This window comes from Hemicordylus capensis, chromosome 6 (genome assembly GCF_027244095.1).
Source record: "Hemicordylus capensis ecotype Gifberg chromosome 6, rHemCap1.1.pri, whole genome shotgun sequence".
NCBI classification, from domain to species: domain Eukaryota; kingdom Metazoa; phylum Chordata; class Lepidosauria; order Squamata; family Cordylidae; genus Hemicordylus; species Hemicordylus capensis.
In genome coordinates, this window is record NC_069662.1 from 201,700 (window position 1) to 226,976 (window position 25,277).

At 56.9% G+C, this 25,277-nt stretch overlaps 1 protein-coding gene across 4 annotated transcripts; it reads left to right on the top strand.

Moving 5' to 3' along the window:
* The first annotated feature begins 7,197 nt into the window (after positions 1-7,197).
* MOGAT3 (monoacylglycerol O-acyltransferase 3) lies at positions 7,198-25,062 on the top strand. Of its 4 annotated transcripts, none has more exons than XM_053265962.1 (8): positions 7,198-7,296; positions 18,017-18,117; positions 19,391-19,498; positions 21,175-21,245; positions 22,610-22,814; positions 23,118-23,289; positions 23,641-23,843; positions 24,241-25,062. In XM_053265962.1, exons 2-8 carry the CDS (start codon positions 18,051-18,053, stop codon positions 24,393-24,395), a joined length of 981 nt encoding a protein of 326 aa, XP_053121937.1. In that variant the 5' UTR covers positions 7,198-7,296; positions 18,017-18,050; the 3' UTR covers positions 24,396-25,062. The 4 variants fall into 4 exon arrangements, with proteins under 4 accessions (XP_053121937.1, XP_053121938.1, XP_053121940.1 ...); XM_053265963.1 differs by lacking the exon at positions 7,198-7,296 and adding an exon at positions 7,353-7,568; XM_053265965.1 differs by lacking the exon at positions 7,198-7,296 and adding an exon at positions 8,990-9,023.
* The last annotated feature ends 215 nt before the right edge of the window (positions 25,063-25,277 follow it).

Sequence of the window (25,277 nt, forward strand, 5' to 3'; positions counted from 1 at the left end):
TGTTTCCAGTCTCTCTCTCTGTGATTCTGCTTGGGCCAGAGTTTGAGTGGAAGGGTCTGCGGGAGGGGAGGCTGGGGGTGGGGGGTGGAGCAGCAGACCCTGCCGCTGGCCGGCCTCCCTGCCTTGGGAAGGGGGGGGGACGTGGCTTCTGTCCGCCCCCATGTGGGCTGCCTGCCTGCCTGTCCTTCCTCCCCACCCCTGGCCCTGGGCTTAAGCCAGCACACAGTTGGCTCAGGCAGGAGGCCTGTGCCCACCAAACACCGGGGGGGGGCAGTGCATGGGTCCCAGCCAGCGGTTGCGCAGCCAGAGTGGGGAGACGGAGCTTCTCCCGAGACCGACAGTGGCGGATGGGCAGGCCAAAAATAGCCCCCCTTGTCTGGCGCTGGCTGCCCTTTGCCTGACTAGGGAGAGGAAGGGGCCAAGCTGCGCCTCCTGCCTTCAGCATCCTCTGGGAACGACCTTCTGGAGAAGGGCCCGGGGAGGTCTAGGGCGCCCTCCACTCTGGCTGAGCAGCCCTGCAGGATAGCCCCCTCTCCGTGGGCAGCGGGTGAAGTGGGGAGGGAGAGGCAGTGGGCGGCACACCTTCTGTGGGGTCGGGGGCAAGCACCACCACTGGGCTGGGGGGGGGAGATGGGACCCTTCCCCAAAGGAGCCGTTGCTCTGGCTGCTGCCACCAGGCTTGCTGCAGGCCCCAGAGCATGGCGGGGGTGAGGACCCCAGTGGCAGCCGCAGGGCTTTCCTAAGCTGGTGGTGCAAGTGAGGCTGGGCTGCCTTGAAGGACAGGAGGGGCAGGAGCTTAGACCAAGCGGAGGCACAGCCGCCTGGGGGCATGTGGGCCGCCCTCCCTCGGGGTGGCAAAGCAGGCAGGGCTGGGGGGGGTGGAGGGTGGAGGAGGGCTGTGCCCTGGGCCAGAGGAAAGAGGCTCGGCTCCCTGGATCCAGCCCCCCCCCCCGGATTTAGGTGGGTGGGTGGGAGGGAGAAGAACTGGCTGCCCAGGAGGAGGAGGAGGCCGCCTTGTCTACCCCGCACACAGCCTGCCTGGGCCCTCCCTGGGCCCCTTGCCAGGGCAGGAGCAGAGGAGTCCTGCTTCCCTATCGGAGCCAGTCTGGTGGGAGCGAGCCTGAGTTGTCCCCTCAGCTAAGCAGGGTCTGCCCTGGTTGCTGCGGCACAGCAGACCCGATCTCTGTGAGCAGCACTGGAAGATGGATTCCTCTCAGGGGATGATGGGGCCACTCTGGGAAGAGCCTTAGAGGGTTCCAAGTGCCCTGCCTGGCAGCATCTCCAAGACCGGGCTGAGAGAGATGCCGGCCTGCCACTGCCAGTCAGTGTAGCCTATATTAAGCCAGGTGGACACTCGGGAGATGGCAGCTTCCAGGGATGTGCACAGAACCGGCTTGCAGGCCTTTCACGGGCCTCCGGACCGGTTTGCAGAACTGGCAGTTCCGCCGTCAGGGACAACAACACACCCAGCAGCAGGTGCAGAAGTGGGCAAGGCCTCCAGGCTCGGCCCACTGCCCTTTGCTAGGTACAGACGGGAGTTTGCGGTGCAGAGGAGTTGGGGCTTTGCACGCCGGGGTGTGTGCGCACAAGGGCTGGGCTACAGCCCCCCCTGCCACACTGCACACTCTGGAATGTGTCACTTGAGGGTGTGCAAAGGAGCACCAGGTGCCCATGCCAAGGCCCGGTGGGGCTCCCAGAAGTCCCAGGGAGAGATGCCCACCGGCCCCGATCCTCCAGAGATGCCGGAGAGGGGGGCTCTCCTTCCGTGGCAAAAGCAGGAGGGGTGCCGAGTGCCCAGCGGCTTTGTCTGCCCTGCAGTGGGGCTGGGTCCTCTCAGAGGCAGTGCCTCTGGGGCCAGGACAGATCTTGTGGGGGCCTCCCTCAACTGCTCTGCTTGTGAGCAACAGACCTGATTTGGAGGTGGGGTCTGTGGGTCCCAGCAGGGTCAAGAAGCACCGCTTCCCAGAGGCCCCTCCCTGAGCATAAGCCAGACTTGATGGGCCCCCAAGGGGGTGATGACATGAACCCCTCGGGGTGCATTTGGGGAGGGGGAGAGTCTGCAGGGAAGCAAAGGTGCCCCCCCTTGTGGCCTGCCAGGGGCTGCCTGCATGGCTGGGGGTAACACCCCACCCCACCCCGCTCAGCCCAGGAGAAGGGGGTGGCTGGCTGAGGGCTTGCTGACAGGTGCCAGAACAGCTGGCTTAAAAGCAGCCCACCCACCCACCCACCCACCCACCCCTCCTCCTCCAGCAGCCATTCCTAAAAGAACAGGGCAGGCGGAGGGGGCACCCCGTCCCATTCTACCATGCACCCCTCCCCTCCCCGTTCCTCCTGGATTGCCCAACAAGCAGGCTTGGCCGAGAAGATGTCCTGGCTGAGGTCAAGGACTAGAAAACATGGCGGCCAGAAGTGCCTCCCCTGTTGGGCCCCAAGACGTGCTCCGCCACCCCTGACTGTGTGTGGCTTCCCCAAGGAGAGCGTGAGCCCTTCTGGGGCCAGTTTGGACTGGGAGGGGGTCTGAGCAGGGGTGTGGTGGGACGGAGCTTCTCTGGCTGTTGGGGGGGGGCATGGCCGGGGGGTGGGTGTCTGCTGCCGTGGAGAGAAATGGCTTCTGCCCTTCTGAATGGCAATGCTGGATACAAGCGAGGTTGTCTTCTTATTCACAGCGGAGGCGGCAGTATTTCACAAGCACAGCCAGGCTGGCCCTCTGGGAGACAGCAGCTGATCTAGGGTAGGGCAGTGCCCCTTCAGCCCCAAAGGAATGGGGGGGGGGTGCTCCACAGAGCGCTGAGCTAGCTGGGAGTGTGTCTCTTTCCTCACCACCACCTCCTCCTCCTCCCTTCCCCTCTGTTTGCTGCTCCTGCATCCTGTCTGGCTGTTTTTTCTTTTACTTTTTAACATGTATATCCCACACTTCCTCCAAGGAGCCCAGAGCCGGTTAGCGTACATGGTTATGTTTATCCTCACAACAACCCTGTGAGGTAGGTTAGGCTGAGATTGACGTGACTGGCCCAGAGTCACCCAGTGAGTTCCATGGCTGAATGGGGATTTGAACTCGGGTCTCCCTGGTTGAGGTCCAGCCCTCTAACCACTACACCACGCTGGTTGGCTGGAGAGGCCTGCCTTGGTCCTCCCAGCCTGGGGTGCCTCCTGCCGCCCCCCCCCCGCTCGCCTCCCAGGAACAAAGGCTGCTTTTTCCTTCCCTGATGGGTGCCACTCCTGGCAACTTGAAGGCCTGTCCGGGCCAGGGCTCAGATGATGAAGGCACCAGGCAGCTCCCTCAGCGATCGAGTCCTGGAATGATTGTGAATCATTCATGAAAACATGCCAATGGTTTTACAAAAACTATGGGGTGTGTGTGTTAGGATTTGCTCACAATGGGGCTTGTGGGTTGCCTGAAGTCTCCCCTTTCTCTCCCACCCCTCACAAGAATTGAGCTCAGGGTGTATCTTTCCTGCCTTCCTAATATTTGGCATACCTTTAACAATGTGTATTGCAGAAAAAGCAAAACCTACACTCAGAAGCCTAAACTCCAGTTACAGAATCAAGTTACAGAATTCTCTCGGCAGCCAAGATCATCTCCTACAGAGCTGGGAGTGGGAGGAGAGCTGACCCATAGGGTGGGCAGGAGGGCAGAGGAGGCGGGTGTGCTTGGACTGCCCTCAGCACAGGAGCAGCCATACCTAGTGGGAGGAGGGCCTCCCGCCTGCCCCACAGATTATCCCTCTCTGACCTCTGCAGCCTTCCAGAGTCCTTTTCCAGGAATGGCCCATTTCTCTTGCAGTGGGGCCTGCAGGCCACCAGGGGGCAGCACTTTACCACCACCCACCTCCACTTCCTTAAGGCTGGGCTGAGGGACTCACTGCTGGTTGCCCGTCTTGAGGGGTCCAAGGGAAGTGGCAGCATTAGCGCTTCCCTTGGGCAGCGGGGACAAAGAACAGGCACTCTTCACTTGCCCCAAAGCACTCTTGGTGTCTTCCTTGAAGGGCCATCGTTCAGCCCTCCCTCCAGCAGTGGGGCGGCTCTCATGGGCAACTGTTTTGGGACACCCTTAATTAAAGAGGGGCACAGGAGCAGTGCTCTACTTTTTCTGGGGGGGGGGAAGGGTGCCCTCCAGCTCATCTTCTGCTGCAGGTGCCAAGATGTCCACAGCTAGCCCTGGGCCCCGTTCCGGCTGCTTTGGACTCCAAGGATGACGATGCTCCCTGGCAGTGGTGCTTTGTTCAGCAGTTGTCTGAGCAGACCCGGAGAGGGATCAGCCCGTGTGTGCCTGGTGCAAGGTGGTGGCAGCGGGCGGCTGTCCTGTTCCTCCTCTCTGACTCACAAGCACACAGAAAATGTCTGCCCACTAGACCATCAGGCCATGAGGCTCCATCCAGCCCAGCACCCGGCTTCCATAAGTGGCAGGAGCAGGAAGGCAACAAGCCCCCTCTATCCCTGGGAGCTGGTGTTCAGAGGTAGACTGCCTCTGAACAGGGAGGTTCCAAATAGCTGCCCAGCCCAATAACTACTGGCGGCCTCCTCTCCCTCATCCATGAATTCCTTTCATCCCTCTAAATTACAGAAACGTAAGCCTCTAGTACAGGAAGATGAAGTTAGATCAGCACTCCAGTCATTACCAAGTCGGAAGGCTACAGGAATGGATGGAATAGCTACAGAAATATGGCAGGCAACAGAAGAAGAATCAGTCAACGCTCTAACCAAACTATGCCAGTCTACATACGCGTACCAAAGAAAGTTGACTTAACAGATTGTGCAAATCACCGCGCAATATCCTTAATTCTACATGCTAGCAAAATAATGCTCAGGATTGTCCAACACAGATTAGAGCCCTACATGGAAAGGGAAATGCTGGATGTTAAGGCTGGTTTCAGAAAAGGCCGAGGAACAGGAGACATCGTTGCTGGTGCACGCTGGATAATGGAGAAAGCCAAAGTTACAATTTTATCCTTGAGGATGCTTTCCATCAATTTGCCTGGAACGGACATTAAGCTAACCAGCCTGTAATTTCCCAGATCGCCCCTGGATCCCTTTTTGAAAATCGGTGTTACATTTGCTACTTTCCAGTCCTCTGGTACAGAGCCTGATTGCAGGGATAAGTTATATATTTTAGCAAGGACACTGGCAATTTCACATTTGTGAGCCAGCGTGGTGTAGTGGCTAGAGTGCTGGGTGAGGACCGGAGAGACCCGGGTTCAAATCCCCATTCAGCCATGAGACTTGCTGGGTGACTTTGGGCCAGTCACTTCTTTCTCAGCCTAACCTACTTCACAGGGTTGTTGTGAGGAGAAACCTAAGTATGTAGTACTCCGCTCTGGGCTCCTTGGAGGAAGATCAGGATGTAAAATGTAAATAAATAAATAAAATTTGAGTTCTTTGAAGATTCTTGGATGGATGCCGTCCGGCCCTGATGATTTGTTAGTTTTCAGTTTTTCCAGACAGTTTAGAACTAGGGATGTGCATGGACCGGTACAGAGCCCATTCTAAGGGCCTCTGGTCCGGACCTGGGGCTGGTCCGGCACTGGGGAGGGTGGATCTTTAAGGGCTGGGGAGGGTGTACTTACTCCCCTCCAGCTGCTTCTCCCCCTCCAGTGCTCCCCATTTTGTAAGCATTTGGGGTGCAGGGTATCTTCCTGCCACCCCTACCCCCGTTCGTCAAATGGCTTCAAAAGCCTCACTGCATGTGCACACATCACACATGTGCATCACATCCTGCATCGGGCACAGGCATGCGAAGCAGGACATGATGTGCACAGCATGTGCAAATGCGCAGTGAGGTTTTTGAAGCCATTTGACGAGGAACGGGGGTAGAGGCAGCAGGAAGCTACCCTGCCGCCCCAAATGCTTACAAAATGGAGAGCACTGGAGGGGGAAAGCGGCGGGAGGGATAAGTACACCATCCTCCGCCCTTAAAGTTCAAACCTGCCCCAGTGCCAGATCGCGGAGGTGCGGTTCCGTGCACACCACTATTTAGATCATCATCTCTTGTCACTTCTATCTGACTCAGTTCTTTAGCCTCCATTCCCCAACTGTTGGGAAGCGATGCCGGGCCAGGAGGCAGGCTCGGTGTTGCTCTGCGGCCTGCACTCCGTCCTTGGTGGGCGATCCACTGCCACCGCTAGGGCCACGCTACAGCCCATCACCGCCACGCCAGCCACCAGCCAGCCACCGCCGCACTCGGCGGGCCGCGGGCGACCCGCTGCCGCCTGCCACCGCCAAATCGCCGCCGCACCTCCACCGCCACACTTGGCGGGCGATCCGGGGGGGGAAGCCACTTTTTGGTGCCCCCCCATGACCCGCCGGGGTGGCGCCCGGGGCACGTGCCCCCCCTGCCCCCCATCATTACTCCCCTGGCTACCAGCCCTGGAGTGCGATGCCTCTATCATGTCCCTGAAGGTCTCGTCCACATGCCTCTCTGTCCCTCTGAGCTTCTCCAGATCTGCTAACTTGGTCGTGATCGAACGAACTTGTTCCCTGAGAGCCAGGAGCTCCTTGCACCGAGCGCACACCCATGACTTCTGCCCATGGAGCAAATAGTCATACATGTGGCACTCTGTGCAATACACTGCAAAGTGCCCCCTCGCCTGCTGACTTTCTGTCTTCATACTGTTTCTGTTGGCTGTTTACAATGTTTAGAGACAGTTTATTAGAAGTAGTTTATTATCTGTTTATTAGATAGTTTATTAGAAGGATAGGTCTCAGCTGTAATGGTCAGCGATTTAACTGTCCAAACAGCCTTTCCCAAGAATAGGAGGGATCTGAGGGAGGGATTGGTACTGGTGTCCTCTTCTCCACCGGGCTCCTTGTGATCGCAGGGGCTTGTCCCAGGCTGCCCAGCACACTCCCTGCTCAACTCCTGCAAAACTCCAACGTTATCAGCCATCCCTTATTAGCAGGGACCTCCCTCATTCCAGCCCCCAATGGCTTGTCCCTTGCGGGATGCCCTGTGCCCCTCATTTTCCGCTAACGGGAAGAACCGATGATGGCAAGATCAAATCAGTTATTTTAACTCATAACGACGAAGTAACTGTGAGCCCCAGCAGTTGCTCTGCCGCCTTCCCTCCGGCTCTCTTGTCCTGCATCCTTTGCCTTCTCGCTGTGGACTTTTGTTTAATTTTAAATGTGGCACTTCCCCGACCTGCCAGCAGGAGGTGCGCTTCCTCGGACTGACTCGGCTCCTTCGTTCCCTTTCCCGACTCTGGGCGGCAGCAGCAGCCGCCGCCGGCGGAAGAGTCCCAGGAGGAGGACGGAGGAGGAGGCGGCGGGTGCGGCGGCGGCTGCTCTAGGCGTTGCCTGGTAATAATGGAGGCGGCGCGCGCGCGCGGGGGGGGGGCGGGGGTTACTCGAGCACGGGCTGCCCGGGGGCAGCAGTGGGCGAGCTGCCGGCCGGCGGGTGGCTGCACCGGCTCCGCGTCAGACTCGAAGACGCACCTGAGAGGGAGGCGGCCGGGAGGAGCTGAGCAGGATGCAGCAGCCCGCCCGCCAGCCGGCAGGGAGAAGAGCCGCTGCCGCCGCCGCCGCCTCGCGCTTGCTCTGGGGAGCCAGAGGAGGAGGAGGAGCCTCAGCAAGTGAGTCTCGAACACTGCGGGGGGGGGTTGCAAGGAGGGACCGCCACGTGCGCCCCCCGCCCCCCCCCGGCTGCAAGGAGGCTCCTCCAGCGTCGCACCTGCGTGCGGAGAGCAGCAGCCCGGTGGGGGGACTGCTCCTCCCCGCGCCCCCCTAACCCTCTAGAAGGCGGCGGCGCGGCCCCCGCTGCTGCAAGGAGCCCGCCAGCGGCCGGGCTGGGGAGGGCCGGCCGGGTTGCCGGCGTGTAGCGATCGGAGTCGGGCAGCCGGCCTGGCTTGGAGCAACGGGGCGGCCCTTCCGAATAAGGGGCCGAAACCAGCCCGGGAAGTTCAACCTCTTGCAGAAGGGCCGGCCCAGAGAGAGCTGGTCTGGTGGCAGCAAGCATGACTTGTCCGCTTAGCTAAGCAGGGTTTGCCCTGGTTGCATATGAATGGGAGACTAGAAGTGTGAGCAGCACTGCAAGAGATTCCCCTTCTTAGGGGAGGGAGCCGCTCTGGGAAGAGCATCTAGGTCCCAAGTTCCCTGTCTGGCAGCATCTCCAAGACAGGGCTGAGAGAGATTCCTGCCTGCAACCTGGGAGAAGCCGCTGCCAGTCTGTGAAGACAATACTGAGCGAGATGGACCCAGGGTCTGACTCGGTACAAGGCAGTTTCCTATGTCCCTATGTTCCAGAGGAGGACCGGGCAGAAGAAGCCGCCTTGGCCTGCCGGCTAGTCTGTCCCCCAGGGAGGGCTGCAGCAGCAGCCTGGGATGAAAACGGACCGCCCGTGATGACCAGCTGGGCGCGGGAGGGAAGTTCCTTTCCTTGCCTGTATTGCTTGGGAGGAACCTGAGTCGGAATGGAAGCTCACAATGGCTCTGCTGGGGGCGCCCCTTCCCCTTCCCCCCCTCTCATGGCCAACCCTTCTTGTGGCTCAAGCCGGCTGTGCTCCCTCTGGGCTCTGCCTTAGTTGCGGAGGCCCAGCACTGCTCAGTCCTTTGCGGGGAGGGTTTTGCCCCCCACCCCACCCCACCCCAGCCTTATATGGAGGGTGGGTTTCCCCGCCTCAGAGTCAAGTGGGTGGTGGCAGCCTCACAGACAGGGCCCAGGATTCAAGCCCAGTGAGTGAACTCCCCACTCTTCCTCCTCTGGTGGGCGTCAAGAGCAATGCAAAGAGGACACATCAGCCAGCACTGGGGTGCCTCCCTCCGCTTGCCACCCATGGCGGCGGCGGAGAGGAGAAACCTCTCTTAAAAAACAGAAGTTGCTGCCGCTGCTTCTTTGCTCCCCCCCCCCCGCAGCGCCAGGCCAGGTATCAGGGGCAGGGCGGGGGGAGGAGTTGTGTGCATGGGGGGGAGAGGAGGTTTGGTGGACAAGAGGAGAAACCATTGGGGAGGCCTTACTGGGCAAACGATCTCCAGAAAGAAAGCAGAAAGGGAGGAGGAGGAGAGAGACTGGGGGATGCGGATACGACAAGGTGGATATTTGTTTGTTTGTTTGTCTATCTGTTTATTTATTGAATTGAGTGATGACTATTTATAGCCTGCTTTTCAACAGAAGTTCCCAAAGCAGGTTAAATAGATAAATGAAATGTTTCCCTGTCCCCCCAAAGGCTCCCAATCTACAAAAAGAAACATAAGGGAGATGCCAGCAGCCGCCCCTGGAGGGACGCTGTGCTGGGGGTGGAGGGGCCAGCTGCTCTCCCCCTGCTCAGCCAAGAGCACCACCACTTTAAAACAAGGTGCCTCTTTGCACCCCTAGCAGTGGGAGGACACCAGGACAACAAACACACCCTTAGGGTTGGGAAGCAAGCTGAAGAGGAGGTGGGGGAGAGAGCTCCTCGCCACAGAGGCACAGCCTGGCTGGCTGGCTGCTCTCTGTGGCACGGTGGTCTTGCCAAGAAAAGAACAACTTGGTCGCTTGTATGCTGCATATACGCTTATGATGTGGTCTTGGAGTGTGCCTGCATTTTGTACTCTTGGTAGAATCCAATCATGTGGCTCTAGAGAGCATGCTAGTTTCTGTCTCAGTCTGAACCACCGTTTGACTTGAGTGAGTGATCCGGAGGCGTGGATTAAATGTGACTCATTATTTCTGAGGGTGACAACTAGTGTGAAATTGCCAGATAAAACAGCTCCATCCACTTGTTCCAAACTGGATTTAGATATGAACTGATGCAAGATAATGAAGTGGGATGTGTGGGTGTGTGAGAACAATATAGAACATATTGCAGACGTTCTGCATCCAGCTACATCCATACACCATATGAACATGCCTAGCTCAAACCACTGCTCCGTTCTCAGTATTGGCTGCACTGGCTGGCAGCAGCAGCAGCAGCTCTTCGGGCGTTTTAGCAGTGGGGGGGTGTTCTGGGTTTTTACAGGGAAGTAGTTCAGTTTATTTTGCAAAATACTTCTGCAAAGCTTTAGTGTGAACATTAAATAAATTGAAATTAAGGACGGGGGTCATTTGGCATGGCCTGGTATGGCTTACAGACCCACCCACAGTTGGCTCCACCCACGACCTGCCCTGCCCCGCCCTTTTCAGGAGCCACCGGGGAAGAGCAGACGCAGCTTGAGGAGCTAAGCAAGCTTTTCTAAACAGAACAACATCTAGTCTTTCTCCCCCTCAAACTAACTATTTAACACACATTTAACATATTTATTTATTTAACACATTTTTGCACCGCCCCAAACAAGTTAACTGGGCAGCCCACAAAACAACAAAAACAACCAACAAAAAGATCGACACATTTAAACAATCAAAATCCAAAAAGTTAAAACTATTAAAAACACAATTAAAACAGTATCTACTTAAAAGCCTGGGTGAACAAATGCGTCTTGACTGCCCTTTTAAAAGTTGTAAGAGATGGGGAGGCTCTTATTTCAGCAGGAAGTGTGTTCCAAAGCCTCGGGGCAGCAATGGAGAAGGCCCATCCCTAAGTAGCCACGAGACGAGACGATGGCAACTGCAGATGGACCTCTCCAGATGATCTCAATGGGCCATGTGGTTCATAGCAAAGAAGACGTTCTCTTAAATACCCAGGGCCTAAGCTGTTTAGGCCTTTATAGGTTATAACCAAAACCTTGTACTTTGCCCGGAAACTTATCAGCAGCCAGTGTAGATCTTTTAAGATAGGAGTGATATGGTCTCTCTGAGATGACCTAGAGACCAACCTGGCTGCTGCATTCTGGACTAACTGCAGTTTTCAGACTATATACCAAGGCAGCCCCACGTAGAGCACATTTCAGTAGTCAAGTCTGGAGGTGACCAGCAGATGTACTACTGTTCTGAGGTCATTTATCTCAAGAAATGAGATAAATTTCTTAAGATAAACAGGAGGAGGGGAGATTTTGAGGGGCTGGTTTCTCTTTATGGGATACGTACGTGTGTGTGTGTGTGTGTGTGTGTGTGTGTTTTATTTGCCAGGGCTAGCAAACTCCAGTGTTTTTGTTTGTCCCTGCCTGGAGGGGGTGGAGTCAGCTAGGGCTGTGGGAGGTCCACATTCCTTTGACATTTCTTTGACTCACATCCTGTGTCTCAGTTGGAAGCCTATTCTCTACATAAGAGGTGTAGGCCCGAGAGCATAGTGAACAGAGTATAGCGGACAGGGATAGCAAACAGGACGTTGGAGTTTTGCAGGAGTTTAGTGGAAAGTGTGCAGGGGAGCCTGGAAGAAGCCCCTGTTATCACAAGGAGCCCGGTGGAGAAGAGAAGGTAAGTACAAATCCCTTCCTCATATAATTACTGATCTCTCCATTATATTCTTGAGAAAGGCTGTATGGACAGTTGAATAGCTGACCATTACAGCTGAGACCTATCCTTCTAATAAACAATCTCTACTGAAAACAGCCAACAAAACCATTATGAAGATAGAAAGTCAGCAGGCGAGGGGGCACTTTGCAGTGTATTGCACAGTGCCACATGTATGACTATTTCCCCATGGGCAGAAGTCATGGGTGTGCGCTCGGTGCAAGGAGCTCCTGGCTCTCAGGGAACAAGTTCGTTCCATCGCGACCAAGTTAGCAGATCTGAAGAAGCTCAGAGGGACAGAGAGGCATGTGGACGAGACCTTCAGGGATGTGGTAGAGGCATCCCACTCCAGGGCTGGTAGCTCCTCTGTTGTCAGGAAGAATGAAGGTCTCAGGGAAGGAGGACATCGGTCTGAAGAAGACGGAAATGCTCCTTTAGAAGGGACCCCTTCCGTGGAAGATAAGTCCATATCCTCTCGCACACGGGATACTCCTCCGGGGGGGGGGCTCCTTGTAGTGGGATCATTAGAGTTACAGAGAGATGGGTTTGGGACCTGCTTGTTGACCGCACGGTGACGTGCCTGCCTGGTGCTAAGGTTGCGGACATCACGCAGCGTCTAGATAGGCTCTTAAGCAGTGCTGGGGAGGAGACAGCTGTTGTGGTGCACGTCGGCACCAATGATGTGGGGAAATGCAGTCGGGAGGTCCTGGAAGCCAAATTCAGGCTGATGGGTAGCATATTGAAGTCCAGGACCCCCAAGGTAGCATTCTCAGAAATGCTACCTGTTCCACGCGCAGGTACAGTGAGACAGGCAGAGCTGAGGGGTTTCAATGTGTGGATGAGACATTGGCGTCGAGAGGAGGGGTTTAGATTTGTTAGGCACAGGGATACATTTTGGGGCAAGCAAGGCCTGTACAAAAGGAACGGGCTGCACTTGAACCAAGATGGAACCGGACTGCTGGCGCTTAAAATCAAAAAGGTTGCAGAGAAGCTTTTAAAATGATGCCTGGGGAACAGCCGATGGGAGCTGGGCAGTATCCCGTTGGGCAAAAGACATCCTTTAGAGTGTGAGGGTGCAAAGGATTCAGATAAAACAGAAGGGGACAGAGCAGAACCACATAAAGAGCAGACAGAAGGCTGTGCCAGCTGTTCAAAGAGTCAAAAGAAAGATAGCATGCATTAGGTGAGAGATTCAGCATATAGGTGCTTATGTGCCAATGCCAGAAGCCTCCGAGCCAAGATGGGTGATCTGGAGTGCTTGGTTGCTAATGCAGAAATAGATATAGTGGGCATAACAGAAACATGGTGGAACAGTGAGAACCAGTGGGACACTGTTATCCCTGGGTATAAACTCTGTAGAACGGACAGGAAAGGGCGCCTTGGAGGTGGAGTAGCACTGTATGTTAAAGAAGGGATAGAATCTAACAAGGTAGAAAACCCAGGTGGACCGGAGTCCTCCACAGAAACCCGGTGGGTGACAATACAAGGCCTGAAAGGAAATGTGCTACTGGGGATGTGCTATTGCCCTCCAGATCAAAACGCTCACAGTGACTGGGAGCTGCAGGAGGAAATCAGGGAGGCGGCAAGGAGAGGCAGGGCTGTAATAATGGGTGACTTCAATTACCCACACATTAATTCATTGATTGATTGATTAAGTGCCCTCAAGTAGGAGTTGACTCTTAGCGACCACATAGATAGATTCCCTCAGGGTGATCTCTCTCCCACTTGGCCTTAAAGGTCTCTCAGTGGTGCACTCATTGTTGTTGTCATCAAGTCCATCCACCTTGCTCCTTTGCATAATGTGTCCGAAGTATGCTATTTTTCACCTGGTCATTTGTACCTCGAGTGAAAATTCAGGTCTGATTTGTTCTAGGATCCATTTGTTTGTTTTCCTGGCTGTCCGTGGTATCCTCAAAAGTCTTCTCCAGCACCAAAGTTCAAAAGTGTCAATGCTTTTTCTGTCGTGCATCTTCAAAGTTCAGCTTTTGCATCCGCATAGAGTGTCATGGGAAAAACCACTGTCTGAACAATTCTAGTCTTTGTAGGTGTGGACACGTCACAGCATCTAAATACCCTTCCCAAGGCCTTCCTTGCAACCCTACCAAGTGCTAGTCTGCGGCGTACTTCTTGACTGCTGGATCCTTTACTGTTGACAGTCGATCCTAAAAGGCAGAAGCTACCCACCACTTCAATATCTTCATTGTCAGTTCTGAGGCTGGTTGCTGTGCCCATTGTCATTAGTTTAGTCTTCTATACATTTAGTTGTAGTCCCGTTTTCTCACTGTGCTCCTTGACTTTCTTTACTAGAGCTTGCAGATCATCCGCATTCTCACCAGAGTGGTGTCATCAGCATAGTGCAGGTTACTGATGTTTCTTCCTCCAACTTTAAAGCCATGCTCATCTTCTTCCAATCCAGCTTCTCTCAGTATATGTTCAGCATATAAATTGAATAAATAAGAATACAGCCTTGTCTTACATCTTTGCTGATCTGGAACCAGTCTGTTTCACCATGTTCCGTCTGGACTGTGGCTTCCTGCCCTTTGTATAGGTTTCTCATGAGAACAATGAGGTGTTCTGGGATGCCCATTTCCCTAAGGATATTCCACAACTTGACTTGGTTGATGCAATCGAAGGCTTTTCTGTAGTCAATAAATCACATAATGACTTCTTTTTTGTATTCTTTGGCTTTCTCCATTATCCAGTGTGCATCACCAATGATGTCTCCTGTTCCTCGGCCTTTTCTGAAACCAGCTTGAACATCAGGCATTTCCCTTTCCTTGTAGGGCTCTAATCTGTGTTGGACAATCCTGAGCATTATTTTGCTAGCATCTGAAATTGTGCAATGGTTTGCGCAATCTGTTAAGTCTCCTTTCTTTGGTACGGGTATCTACACTGACCTCTTCCAATCTGTTGGCCACTGTGTTGTTCTCCAAATTTGCTGGCATAGTTTGGTTAGAGCCTTGACTGTTTCTTCTTCTATTGCCTACCATATTTCTGTAGCTATTCCATCCATTCCTGTAGCCTTCCGACTTAGTAATGACTTGAGTGCTGATCTAACTTCATCTTCGCGTACTAGAGGTTCTTGCAAGTAGGGAATATCATCTAGAGTACATTGGATGTTGATGTCCCTGCTGTACAGGTTTTCAGTATACTCCTTCCATCTCTGTTTGATCTTCTCTGAGTCAGTTATTATCTGTCTTGTGGCATCACTTAACATACCAATTCGAGGTTGGAAGCTCCCTCTGAGTTCTGAGATCTTTTGGAAAACTGTCCTTGTTTTTCTGTGCCCACCCACACATAGACTGGGTAAATTCACAGTCAGGTAATGACAAAGAGGCCAAATTTCTAGATAGGCTGAATGACTGTGGCCTAGAACAATTGGTCTTGGAACCCACCAGGGTGAAGGCGATCTTGGACTTAATCCTGAGTGGCACCCAGGACCTGGTGCGTGATGTCAGTGCCATCGACCCTTTAGGGAACAGTGAGTATAGTGCCATCAAATTCAACATACATGCGGGGAGAGAATAACCAAGGGAGTCTAACACAGACGTTTTGAATTTCAGAAGATGAAACTTCTTCAAAATGAGGAGTATGGTGAAAAGAAAGCTGAAAGGGAAAATCAGGAGAGTCACTTCGCTCCAGAGTGCATGGAGTTCACTCAAAACCACAATACTAAAAGCCCAGTTAGATTGTATACTCAAAAGGAGGAAAGGTACCACTAAGTCCAGGAGGATCCCAGCATGGCTAACAGGTACCGTCAAGGAAGCCATAAAAAGGAAGAAGACTTCCTACCGAAATTGTGAGTCCTATCCAAATGAAGAGAACAGAAAGGAACACAAACCCTGGCAAAAGAAATGCAATGTGACAATAAGGGAGGCAAAAAGAGAGTTTGAGGGAAATTTAGCCAAAAGTATCAAGGGGAATAACAAAAACTTCTTTAAATACATCAGAAACAGTAAACCTGCCAGGGAGGTGGTTGGACCATTAGACAATGAGGGAGTGAAGGGGAATATTAAGGAGCATATGGAGGTTGCAGAGAAGCTCAATGTGTTCTTTGCGTCCATCTTAACGGCAGAGGATACTGAGTATATACCTGTTCCTGAACCAGGCTTTTTGGGGATGGCGGCTAAAGAACTGGGTCAGGTAGAAGTGACAAGAGATGATTATCTAAACTGTCTGGAAAAACTGAAAACTAGCAAATCTCCAGGGCCAAATGGCATCCATCCATGAGTCCTCAAATAACTCAAATGTGAAATTGCCGACCTCCTTGCTAAAATATATAACTTATCCCTGCAATCAGGCTCTGTACCAGAGGTCTGGAGAGTAGCAAATGTAACACTAATTTTCAAAAAGGGATCCAGGGGCGATCAGGGAAATTACAGGCTCGTTAGCTTAACGTCCATTCCAGGCAAATTGATGGAAAGCATCCTCAAGGATAAAATTGTAAAGCACAGGCCCTGCTAGGAGAGACACAGCATGGCTTCTGCAAAGGTAAATCTTGCCTCACCAACCTTTTGGAGTTCTTTGAGAGTGTCGAGAAGTGTGTGGATCAAGGTGATCCAGTTGACATAGTCTACCTGGACTTCCAAAAAGCTTTTGACAAAGTTCTTCATCAAAGATTCCTGAGGAAACTTAGCGGTCATGGGATAAGGGGACAAGTACATGTGTGGATTGCTACCTGGTTGAAAGACAGGAAACAGAGGGTAGGGATAAATGGAGAGTTTTCACGATGGAGGGAAGAAAGAAGTGGGGTCCCCCAGGGATCTGTACTGGGACCGGTGCTTTTTAATTTATTCATAAATGATGTAGAAGCAGGGGTAAGCAGTGAGGTGGCCAAATTTGCAGATGATACTAAACTACTTAGGGTAGTGAAATCAAAAACAGATTGTGAGGAGCTCCAAAAGGATCTCTCCAAACTGAGTGAGTGGTGACAAAATGGCAAATGCAGTTCAATGTAAGCAAGCATAAAGTGATTCATATTAGTGCAAAAAACCCAACTTCACATATACACTGATGGCTTGGGGTCGTGGTGGATAGCTCACTGAAAGTGTCAACTTAATGTGCAGCAGCTGTGGAAAAGGCCAATTCCATCTTAGGGATCATTAGGAAGGGGACTGAAAATAAAACTGCTAATATTATAATGCCCTTATACAAAACGATGGTGCGGCCACACCTGGAGTACTGCGTACAATTCTGGTCACCACATCTAAAGAAGGACATTGTAGAACTGGAAAAGGTGCAGAAGAGGGCAACCAAGATGATCGGGGGCCCCGCCTGGAGCACCTTGCTTATGAGGCAAGACTACAACACCTGGGACTATTTCGTTTAGAAAAAAGACTGCGGGGGGAGGGGGACATGACAGAGGTCTATAAAATCATGCATGGTGTGGAGAAAGTGGAGAGAGAGAAATTCTCCCTCTCCCATAAATGCTAGAACCAGGGGTCATCCCATGAAACTGAAGGTCGGGAAATTTAGGACTGACAAGAGGAAGTCCTTTTTCATGCAATGCATAATCAACTTGTGGAATTCTCTGTGTGAATTCCATGTGGTGGAACGTGACGTGGTGACAGCGAACAACCTGGATGGCTTTAAGAGGGGTTTGGATGACTTCATGGAGGAGAGGTCTCTCAATGGCTACTAGTCGGAGGGCTGTGGGCCACCTCCAGCCTCAAAGGCAGGATGCCAGTTAAGGTTAGGATGCCTCTGAGTCCCAGTTGCAGGGGAGTCACAGCAGGATGGAGGGCCTGCCCCTTTCAACTCCTGCCTGTGGGTTCCCCAGCGGCATCTGGTGGGCCACTGTGCGAAACAGGAAGCTGGACTAGATGGGCTTCCTTGGGGGGCCTGATCCAGCAGGGCTGTTCTTAAGTTCACCACTGGAGTCAGCCTCTGCCCTTCATGCCCCCCAGCTGGATGGAGGAGGCAAGCCGCTCCCCAGACAACCTTTGCTCGCCTCCCTCCCCCCCTCCCCGCCAGGCACAGCCCAGAGCCCCACACACCTGTGCAAGGGTGGGGCAGTCTCGAGATCAGGGCCCAGTGGAGGGGGCGGAGCTGGAGAAGAGGGAGCTGGGCCCAGAAGGCCATGGCTGGCCGGGCGGCTGGGTGGGGGCAGCCTCTGCCTGTCTCTCTTCTCCTGAGCCCTGGTGGTGTGATGGGGGGGGGGCGCGTGAGAAGCAGGGCGGGTTCCTCCCCGCCCACGTGCAGCCAGCCAGGCTCCTGGGCTGCCAGCACCCTGCCCTCCCCCGCGCCCATCCCTCAGCGGACCCAGGAGTCCGGGCACCTGGCGCCTCCCCGGCAGCCCGTCTCCTTATCGGCCGCATCTGCCCTCCTGACTCCGGCTCTGCTCTGGGGCCAAAGTGCAGACCGCCGGGCGGGACGCGTCGGCAGAGGCAAGGAGCCTGCTCGCTCGGGCGCCTCTTCCCCAGAGTCGGTCAGTGAGGCTCCCCGCGCCCGCCGGTCCCCTCATAGCTGGGCGGGGGGTGGGGGCTGATCGTGATGCCCCCCCCCTGGGCGAGGGCAGACGGGAGGTGCCCCCAACACAGCCCCTCCCTCCCTCCCTCCCCGCCGCCCCCGGCAGCCCCTCTCAGCAGACGCCTTCTTGGGCAGGGGGCCTGTTTCTGCGCTAAGTGGCTGCCCCACCGCGGGCTCCTCCGCTGCCCTTCGGCTGCCCCCCCCCGTGGGAAGAGGCGGCGGCATCAGGGGGCTGCTTTCCCTCTCCAGGACCAGCTGCTCCTCCGTCCGTCGGCGCGGGAAGATGTCCTTCAGGGAGCAGCTGCAGGCCCTCAGCGTCTTCCAGTGGGTCCTGACCTTCCTCTTCTTTGGTAGGTGAAGGGAGGCGGGGCGGGGGGGCAGAGGCTGGAAGGTCGAGTCCCGGGGCCCCTCCCAGGCCCACGCTCCTGCCAGGGACCCAGCAGGCAGCATCCTTTCTGGGGCGGGCGGGCTCGGATGACAGCCTCCTCTCAGGCCAGATGGGTGGAGGAGAGGAGCTGGAGCTGGAGGGATGGTCCTCTGAGGGCGACTCGGTGGGACAGGGAGAAGAGGGGCCCAGCTTCTCTGGGGTGGGACAAAGTCTAGCAGGCTGCGGGGGGGGGGGCAAAGAACCCCCCATCTTCTCAGACCTGATGGGACAGAAGAGCAGGGGGTGCTGGGAGCCAGGACTCCTGGGTTCACTGAGAAGGAAGCCAATTTCTGCCTTGTCCTGGCCTGTTCCAAGGTGCCTCTGCCTCTTCTCCTTTCCCCCAAAGAGGGACATGCTCCCTTCTAAGGTGGTGGCGGCGGCGGCAGCAGCGGAGGAGGAAGGCAGTCCGTGCATGCTCAGAGGCACCTTCATTTTTTAAGTTTACTACAAGCCTTGGACTGCTTTTGTAGCAGGCAGGATGGTTTTCGCCTCCCCTGAAGCAACAGGGTTCCAAATGGCCCCTCCCCCTGCCTTGCTGCCTTCCCAATGGTCTTGTGCCAGAGGTGACCACTGGATCTCGCCCCATGCCAGCCTCCATCCACCTGGCCCAGTGGGTCAGGCTTCCCCGCAGCCACAATGGGGGGTGGGGGTGGGGCTTCAGCAGCTGCCATGGCCAGTCCCAGCTGGGGGGGCGGGCACAGCTCAGTCCCTGAGGCAGAGCCCCCCCAAACACACACCATGTTTCCCTGCAGGGGCGGGCACCTGTCTGTTAACACCCATGCCGGTGTGGAGGGAAGGGGTTGCAGCCCCCCCCACCCAGCAGCCGCCGCCACCGCGAGTATCTAAGGCCAAACCTTCAGGCAGCCCCAGAACTTGAATCCCCTCAAGGGGGCCAGAATAGCTGCTACTCCTGCTCTTCTGGCTTCTGCTTCCTTGGGGGCAGCTCTGGGCATTGCCCCCTGCAGAAAGAAAGAAAGAACACGAAGGGGAGGGGCATGCACAGGCTGGTTGTGCAGCGTGGAATGCGGGGGGGGGGGGGCCTTTGTTACACCCCGGAGACAACTGCGTCCTCTACACCCCTGTGCTCAAGGCACCCTCGCCGGTGGTTGGTTCCCCACAGAAGGAGAGCTGCAAGGTGGATCTGCTCCTGCAGGGGACCCTGCCCCTCACCTTGCCTCTGGTCTCTCCTCCCACAGGCATCTTCTTCGCAAGCCTCCTGGCCTACCTGCTCTTCACCCCCTATTGGTCCATCACAGTCCTTTACTTTGCTTGGTGGATCTGTGACTGGGAGACCCCAGAGAGAGGTAAGCGGGAGCCCCCTCAGAGGCCAGGTCAAGGGGGCAGCCCTTATCAGCAGGGGGGACCCGAGCCCCTGCCTGCTTGGCAGGAAAGGGCTTCTTCACACACAACGCCGAAGTAGTGCACCAAGGTGCGGAAAGGGCTGCTCTCTTCAGTGGAACCAGGTAAATGCCTGGAGCAGAGAGGCAGCTCTGTCAGTGGTTCCTAGTCATGGTGACTCAGTGGAACCTCCATGCTCAGAGACGGTCTACCACTGAACACCAGTTGCTAGGGGAGCAGAGAACAGAGGCGGGGCTGGCCTAGGTGGTCACCTGGAGCACCAGGCTTCAAGGGGCACTGGGGCTGCCATGCTGAGGCGGATAGCCCTGGCCCTCCGCATGCCGCCTCAACAGAGCACCCCCCCCCCCGCGTGTCATCTCAGCCCCAGCCAAGTCCGGCTGCTGGTGTGGAACGGGAGCAGCTGGGCACACTACAAATCACAGGATGGAAAGGCAGTGGCTCCTTCTTACGCCGACCCTGACCCTGCAGGAGGATTCTGAGGGTGGGTGTCTCTGTGGAGTAGTCACTGAGGGGGGCAAGCAAGCCTCACACTCAGTGGGTCCCCCTGGGGAAGTCGGCAACTTCGGTGGATTTCTGAGAAAGGGATTGGGAGGGGCGGAATGACCCTGGAGGATGTGAGGAGTCACTGAGCAAATCCTAATGGAGAAGAGTGCCCTGTTTGGATGCTGGTGGAGGGGTGACTCGCTCACCCAGGCCCCTCTTGTGCCGAGTTTCTGAATGAGAAAATTGATTCCTAATTGTCCTGGGAAAGGAGGAAGGTGTGAAATGGGTCCGCAAAGACTTGTACTGGAGACACACTATGCAGGAAATGGGACGCCAGCGTGGCTAAGAAGTCGAGTCACAGGGAAGCTATACAAGGGGGGACGATTTCCTCCCGGAAATGGAAGTCCTGCCCAAATGAAGAGAATGGGAAGGAACATAAACTCTGGCAAAATAAATGCAAGGAGACAATCAGGGATGCAAAAAAGAGAGTTTGAGGAGCAGATAGCTAGAAGGGTCAAGGGGAATTAAAAAAACCCTCCTTAAATATGTCAGAAGCAGGAAACCTGCCAGGGAGCCGGTTGGCCCCTTAGATGATGAAGTTTCTGGGCTCCTCGGTTGTGTGGCAAGCAGAAATGGAGCCAGTTTTTGGTTTCAGCCATCACTGCTTTTCCATGCGGAGAGTTCACATCTCACACCCGGCCGGCGGAGTCTGGAGAGGGGCTCATGCAGCGGAGAGGGCGCCCCAGTCCTGCTTTGCCCAGGGCCGGCCCTGGACAGCAGGGGAGAGCTCTGGGGGCCTCCAAGCATCCGGCTGGGTCTCCTCGCCACCCTTTGAAACCAGAGGCGCTCGCCATCTCTCCAGCTCCGCCTCAGGAGGACAGTTGGCATCCAGGGGCTCATTGGCTGGGTCGCTGGGTGAGGCTGGGGGGCTCCTGGCCCTCCTCCCCTGCAGCAAGCCTCCCACCCTGCTGTCTCTTCCTCCAAACTCGTTCCTCTGCCTCGGGGGTCAGCCACCTCCAGGAGAAGGTGACAGACGTCTGCCCAGCCCGCCCCCGCAAGGGGATGAGAGAGAGCATTGGAAACCCCCCCTGCACAAATGCTGAGCCCCCCAACCTGTCCTCTCTCCCTCGCCCTGCAGGGGGTCGCCGGAGTGACTGGATGAGACGGTGGAAGATCTGGGAGCTCCACAGGGACTACTTCCCCATCAAGGTGAGAGGAAGCCCCGGGGCAGGCAGAGGAACACTCGGCGGGGGGGGGGGGAGGCTGCTTGGTGCGGTCCAGAAGGCGGGGGGGGGGGGGCTGGGGTCCATGACCCAGAAGGCTTTGCATCTGCACTCTCTGGACAAGAGGGGGGGTCACAAGGGGGGTGCTTTGGGGGCGGGCGGGCAGGCAGGCAGGCAGCAGGAGACACAGGGAAGCGCTTTGGGACAGATCTGACTGGGGGGAGGGGGGTCTCCAAAGCGGCCCTGCTGGCTGACTCCCCCTCTGGGGTTCCTCTGCTGCTGCTTCCATCTTGCTGGCCCCTACCTGAGTGGCTGGGGGGAGCTGGAATAGGCTCAGGCCAGGCCACAGGGGGGGGGGCTCTCCTGGGCGTGGCCCCAATGTGGCCCTTCCCCAGAGAGGAAAGGCGAAAGCGGGGGGGGGGGGGGCTTTTGGATTCAAGAAACAGGCAAGGCAGACCAGGACATGGTGGCGGCTCATGGCAGTCAGCCGAATGCAATCGATTCATTTTGTCACCTAGAGAGATGAGAGAGTGCGATTGCTTGAGCGGTGCGGACATACTCGGAGTCGTCCTCGAGGCTCCCTGCTGCCGCCGCCCCGGTGCTGGGGCCTGACCTTGGAAACAGCCCCGGCCCCCCAAGGCAGAGCTGCGGAGGAGCCGCCTGGCCAGGCCCACCACCGGCTGCCTCCCCAGTTCTGCGGCACAAGCTCAGCGGAGGCAGCCACTGAGTCATGTGTGGCGGGGGGGGCCCTCCTCGCTTTGCACCAAGGGAGGGGTCGGAAGCCATCGCGGGCCGCTCAAGGGCCGACATCCAGAGAGAACCGGCGGCCCATTTGGCAGCACCCCCCCCCCGTGACCCCACCCCCACCCCAGGGAAATCCACAAACATATTGACAACTCAAGAAGCGGTGTGTGTGTGTGTGTGTGTGTGTGTGTGTGTGTGTGTGTGTGTGTGTGTGGCAGGTTGGCTTATGGGACGGGCATGCTGAGGCAGAGCAAGTGGAGGGAGGCTTTCCTCGCTCACCCACAGCACTGAAACAGCCCACCAGCAACATCCATTGGCAGGAAGTTCAGGTCTGTGGGAAGCAAATATTTCTCCACGCAACAGAGAATTAACTTATGGAACACTCTGCCACAATGTGTGGTGACGATCACGAGCTTAGAGGAATGGGCTTCCATCACCGGGTGCGGGGGGGGGGGGTGCTATATGGAGTCAGCCTAGCTGGGTGCCAGGTGCTGGGGAGGGGGGCCCTTGTGCATCCATTCCTGCCCCATTGGAGCCACTGGTCAGCCTCTAGCCCAGAGCCAGCCAGCCTCATTGGGGGCCCTCTCCCCACCCCTTGCCTTGCAGCTGGTGAAGACGGCCGAGCTGCCCCCCACGCAGAACTACATTCTGGGCTGCCACCCCCACGGCATCATCTGTGCCGGAGCCTTCTCTGCCTTCTGCACCGAGGCCACCGGCTTCTCCCGCACCTTCCCTGGCCTCCATCCCAGCCTGGCACTCCTGGCCGGCCTCTTCCACCTGCCCGTCTACCGGGACTACATGATGAGCTCTGGTAGGCCATGCCACCTCCTGGGGAAGGAGTGGGGGGTGTGCATGGGGAGGGGGAGTGGACACCCCCCCACACCCACAGCAAGGATTCAGGGGTGGAGAACCAGCGGTCCTGGAATGAGGAAGTGGATGCCTCTGAGCATGTGCAAACTCACCAGAACACCAGGCTGCTGGGCTGCAGCTGCTCCCAGGCCTCAGGAAAGGGGTCTCCGCTCTGCAGGAGCAGAGGCACTGGCACTGCCCCCCACCCTCTCTGGGGGCAGCCGAGATCCCCGCCACCCTCTGACTTGGCCTTTCCCTCCCACAGGGATGGTTCCGGTTAGCAAACGGGCTCTGGACTACTTGCTGCAGGCAGGCCCTGGCCACGCCGTGGTCATTGTGGTGGGCGGCGCAGCCGAATCCTTAGACTGCGCTCCTGGGGAGCAGCGCGTGCGTCTGCGTGGGAGGCGGGGCTTTGTGCGCCTTGCGCTGCAGCACGGGTAGGAAGGGCGGGGGCTGCAGGGGAGGGGGCGGTGGGCGCGGCCTGCTCGGAGCACGCCCTGCGGCATGAGAGGGGCAGGGCGAGAGGAGGGCGCCCCGGCTTCTGCCTCCTGCTCCTCCAGGGCCCCTGCCAGGAGAAAGCAGCGGGCGCCTCCACCGGGGCACAGGCCAGCCCTCCTGCCGGGAAGGAGGGGTCTTCTCGGGGCTGGCACAGTCCAGCAATCCTCTCGGCCAGGCCTGAACCACCTCCTTCTCCTGCTAGCACAGTTGGGACGGGGCAGGCGGGTTGGCGGCCGTCTGGCGTGTGCCCTGGGCCCCTTCCTCACCCCACTCTCCCCCCGCCCCCGCAGGGCTGACTTGGTGCCCGTTTACTCCTTCGGGGAGAACGACATCTTCCGGCAGCTGCAGTTTCCCGAGGGCAGCCTCGCCCGCCGCCTCCAGCTCTGGTTCAAGCAGCTGGCCGGCTTCGCCCCGTGCCTCTTTGCCGGCCGCGGCCTCTTCTGCAGCCGGTCCTGGGGTCTTCTGCCCTTGGCTTCCCCCATCACCGTTGTGGGTGAGCACCGACCCCTTTCCCCGGGGGAGGGGGATGCGCTCGCAAGGGGGGAGTCCGGCCTCCTCGGCAGAGAGCCGCCTCCAGGAGCGCCACCGCCGCCGCCGCCACTGCCTCTGCGTCCGGGCTGCCGTGGCTTGCTGGGGTGGCTCCTCTCTCCCCACGCGGCCTGCAGGCTGGCCTTCGTCAGGTAGACTGCACAGCTGTCCCTGGCAAATGGCCAGCCTGCAGGCAGCAAGGCTCTTGGGTGGGGCAGGAGAGGGAGGGAGGGAGGGAGGGAGGGAGGAGCCTCCACCCCAGTCACTGAGGGGGGCCTTACTGTGTCCGCCCCCCCCCGGCAATGCAGCCCCCCTCACTGCCCCCCTCTTCCCTCTCTCTCTCTCTCTCTCTCTCTCTGCAGTGGGGAAGCCGCTTCCCGTCCCCTGCCGCCCGCATCCCACAGAGGAGGAGGTCGACTGCCACCACGCCCGATACGTGGCAGCCCTGCAGCAGCTCTTTGAGGCACACAAGGGCCGCTGTGGCCTCCCCGCCTCGCTGCACCTCACCATCACCTAGCCGCCAGGCTGCCGGGTGGCGGGGGCTGCTTGGGCGGGAGCGCTGGGGAGGGGGCGGCTGACCGGGCAGCAGCGGGAGGCCTCCCCTTTCTCCCCCCACCCCCCAGGAAAGCCAGTGTGTGGCCTGTGGCGTGGAGGCAAGGGCTGGCCAGCCTCTCCTCCCTTTATTCGGCCACCTCCAAGCCACCCTGGCTACCTCCGGGCTGCCCCGCCCGCACTTGCCGCCCCCCCCGTCTAACTGGTGGGAGGGGGGCCACCGCGGGAGGCCGGAGGAGTCTGCCAGCCCCCGAGGACTCCGCCAGTCACCGGCCAAGGGGCCCCCTCTGCTGCCAGCAAGAGCTCCCCTTCCCTGCCTGCCTCCCTTTCTGGCTTGCTCCCCGCAGGTGGGGGCTGCCTGGACATGCCCAAGAGGGCTGTCCAAACGCCTTGCAGGAGTGGGGCGCAATCACGGAAGGGAGGGGGGTCCAGGTTCTGTGGCCTTTGAGAAACGATTTGCGCCTGGGGCATCTATACCAAAGTCCACAGAAACTGCAGTTTTCTAAATCAATCTCTTTAATAAATCCAATACCAACTTCGCACAGTTCAAACAGTAAGTGGACTTCCTTCAGCAATTGCAGCAGGAAAATGCTTCTCGTTTGTAACAAATAAAAATCCACATGGTTTGTAAACTGTCTGCATTAAGCAACCACAACAGTTCTTCAAGGTTCTGACAAAAGTCTTCTTGCCTTGGCAGAGAAAGATAGCAAAACTTTTCAAAGCTTTTAACTGCTGGGCTGGGAAAGGGCCTCTCTCGCTCCTCGCCCCGGAGTGGTTGCAGCTGCTGCGTGGCGCCCCCGTCCAGAGGGAGTCTCGGCCCGCTCTCTGCCACGGGCCCCAGACCCCC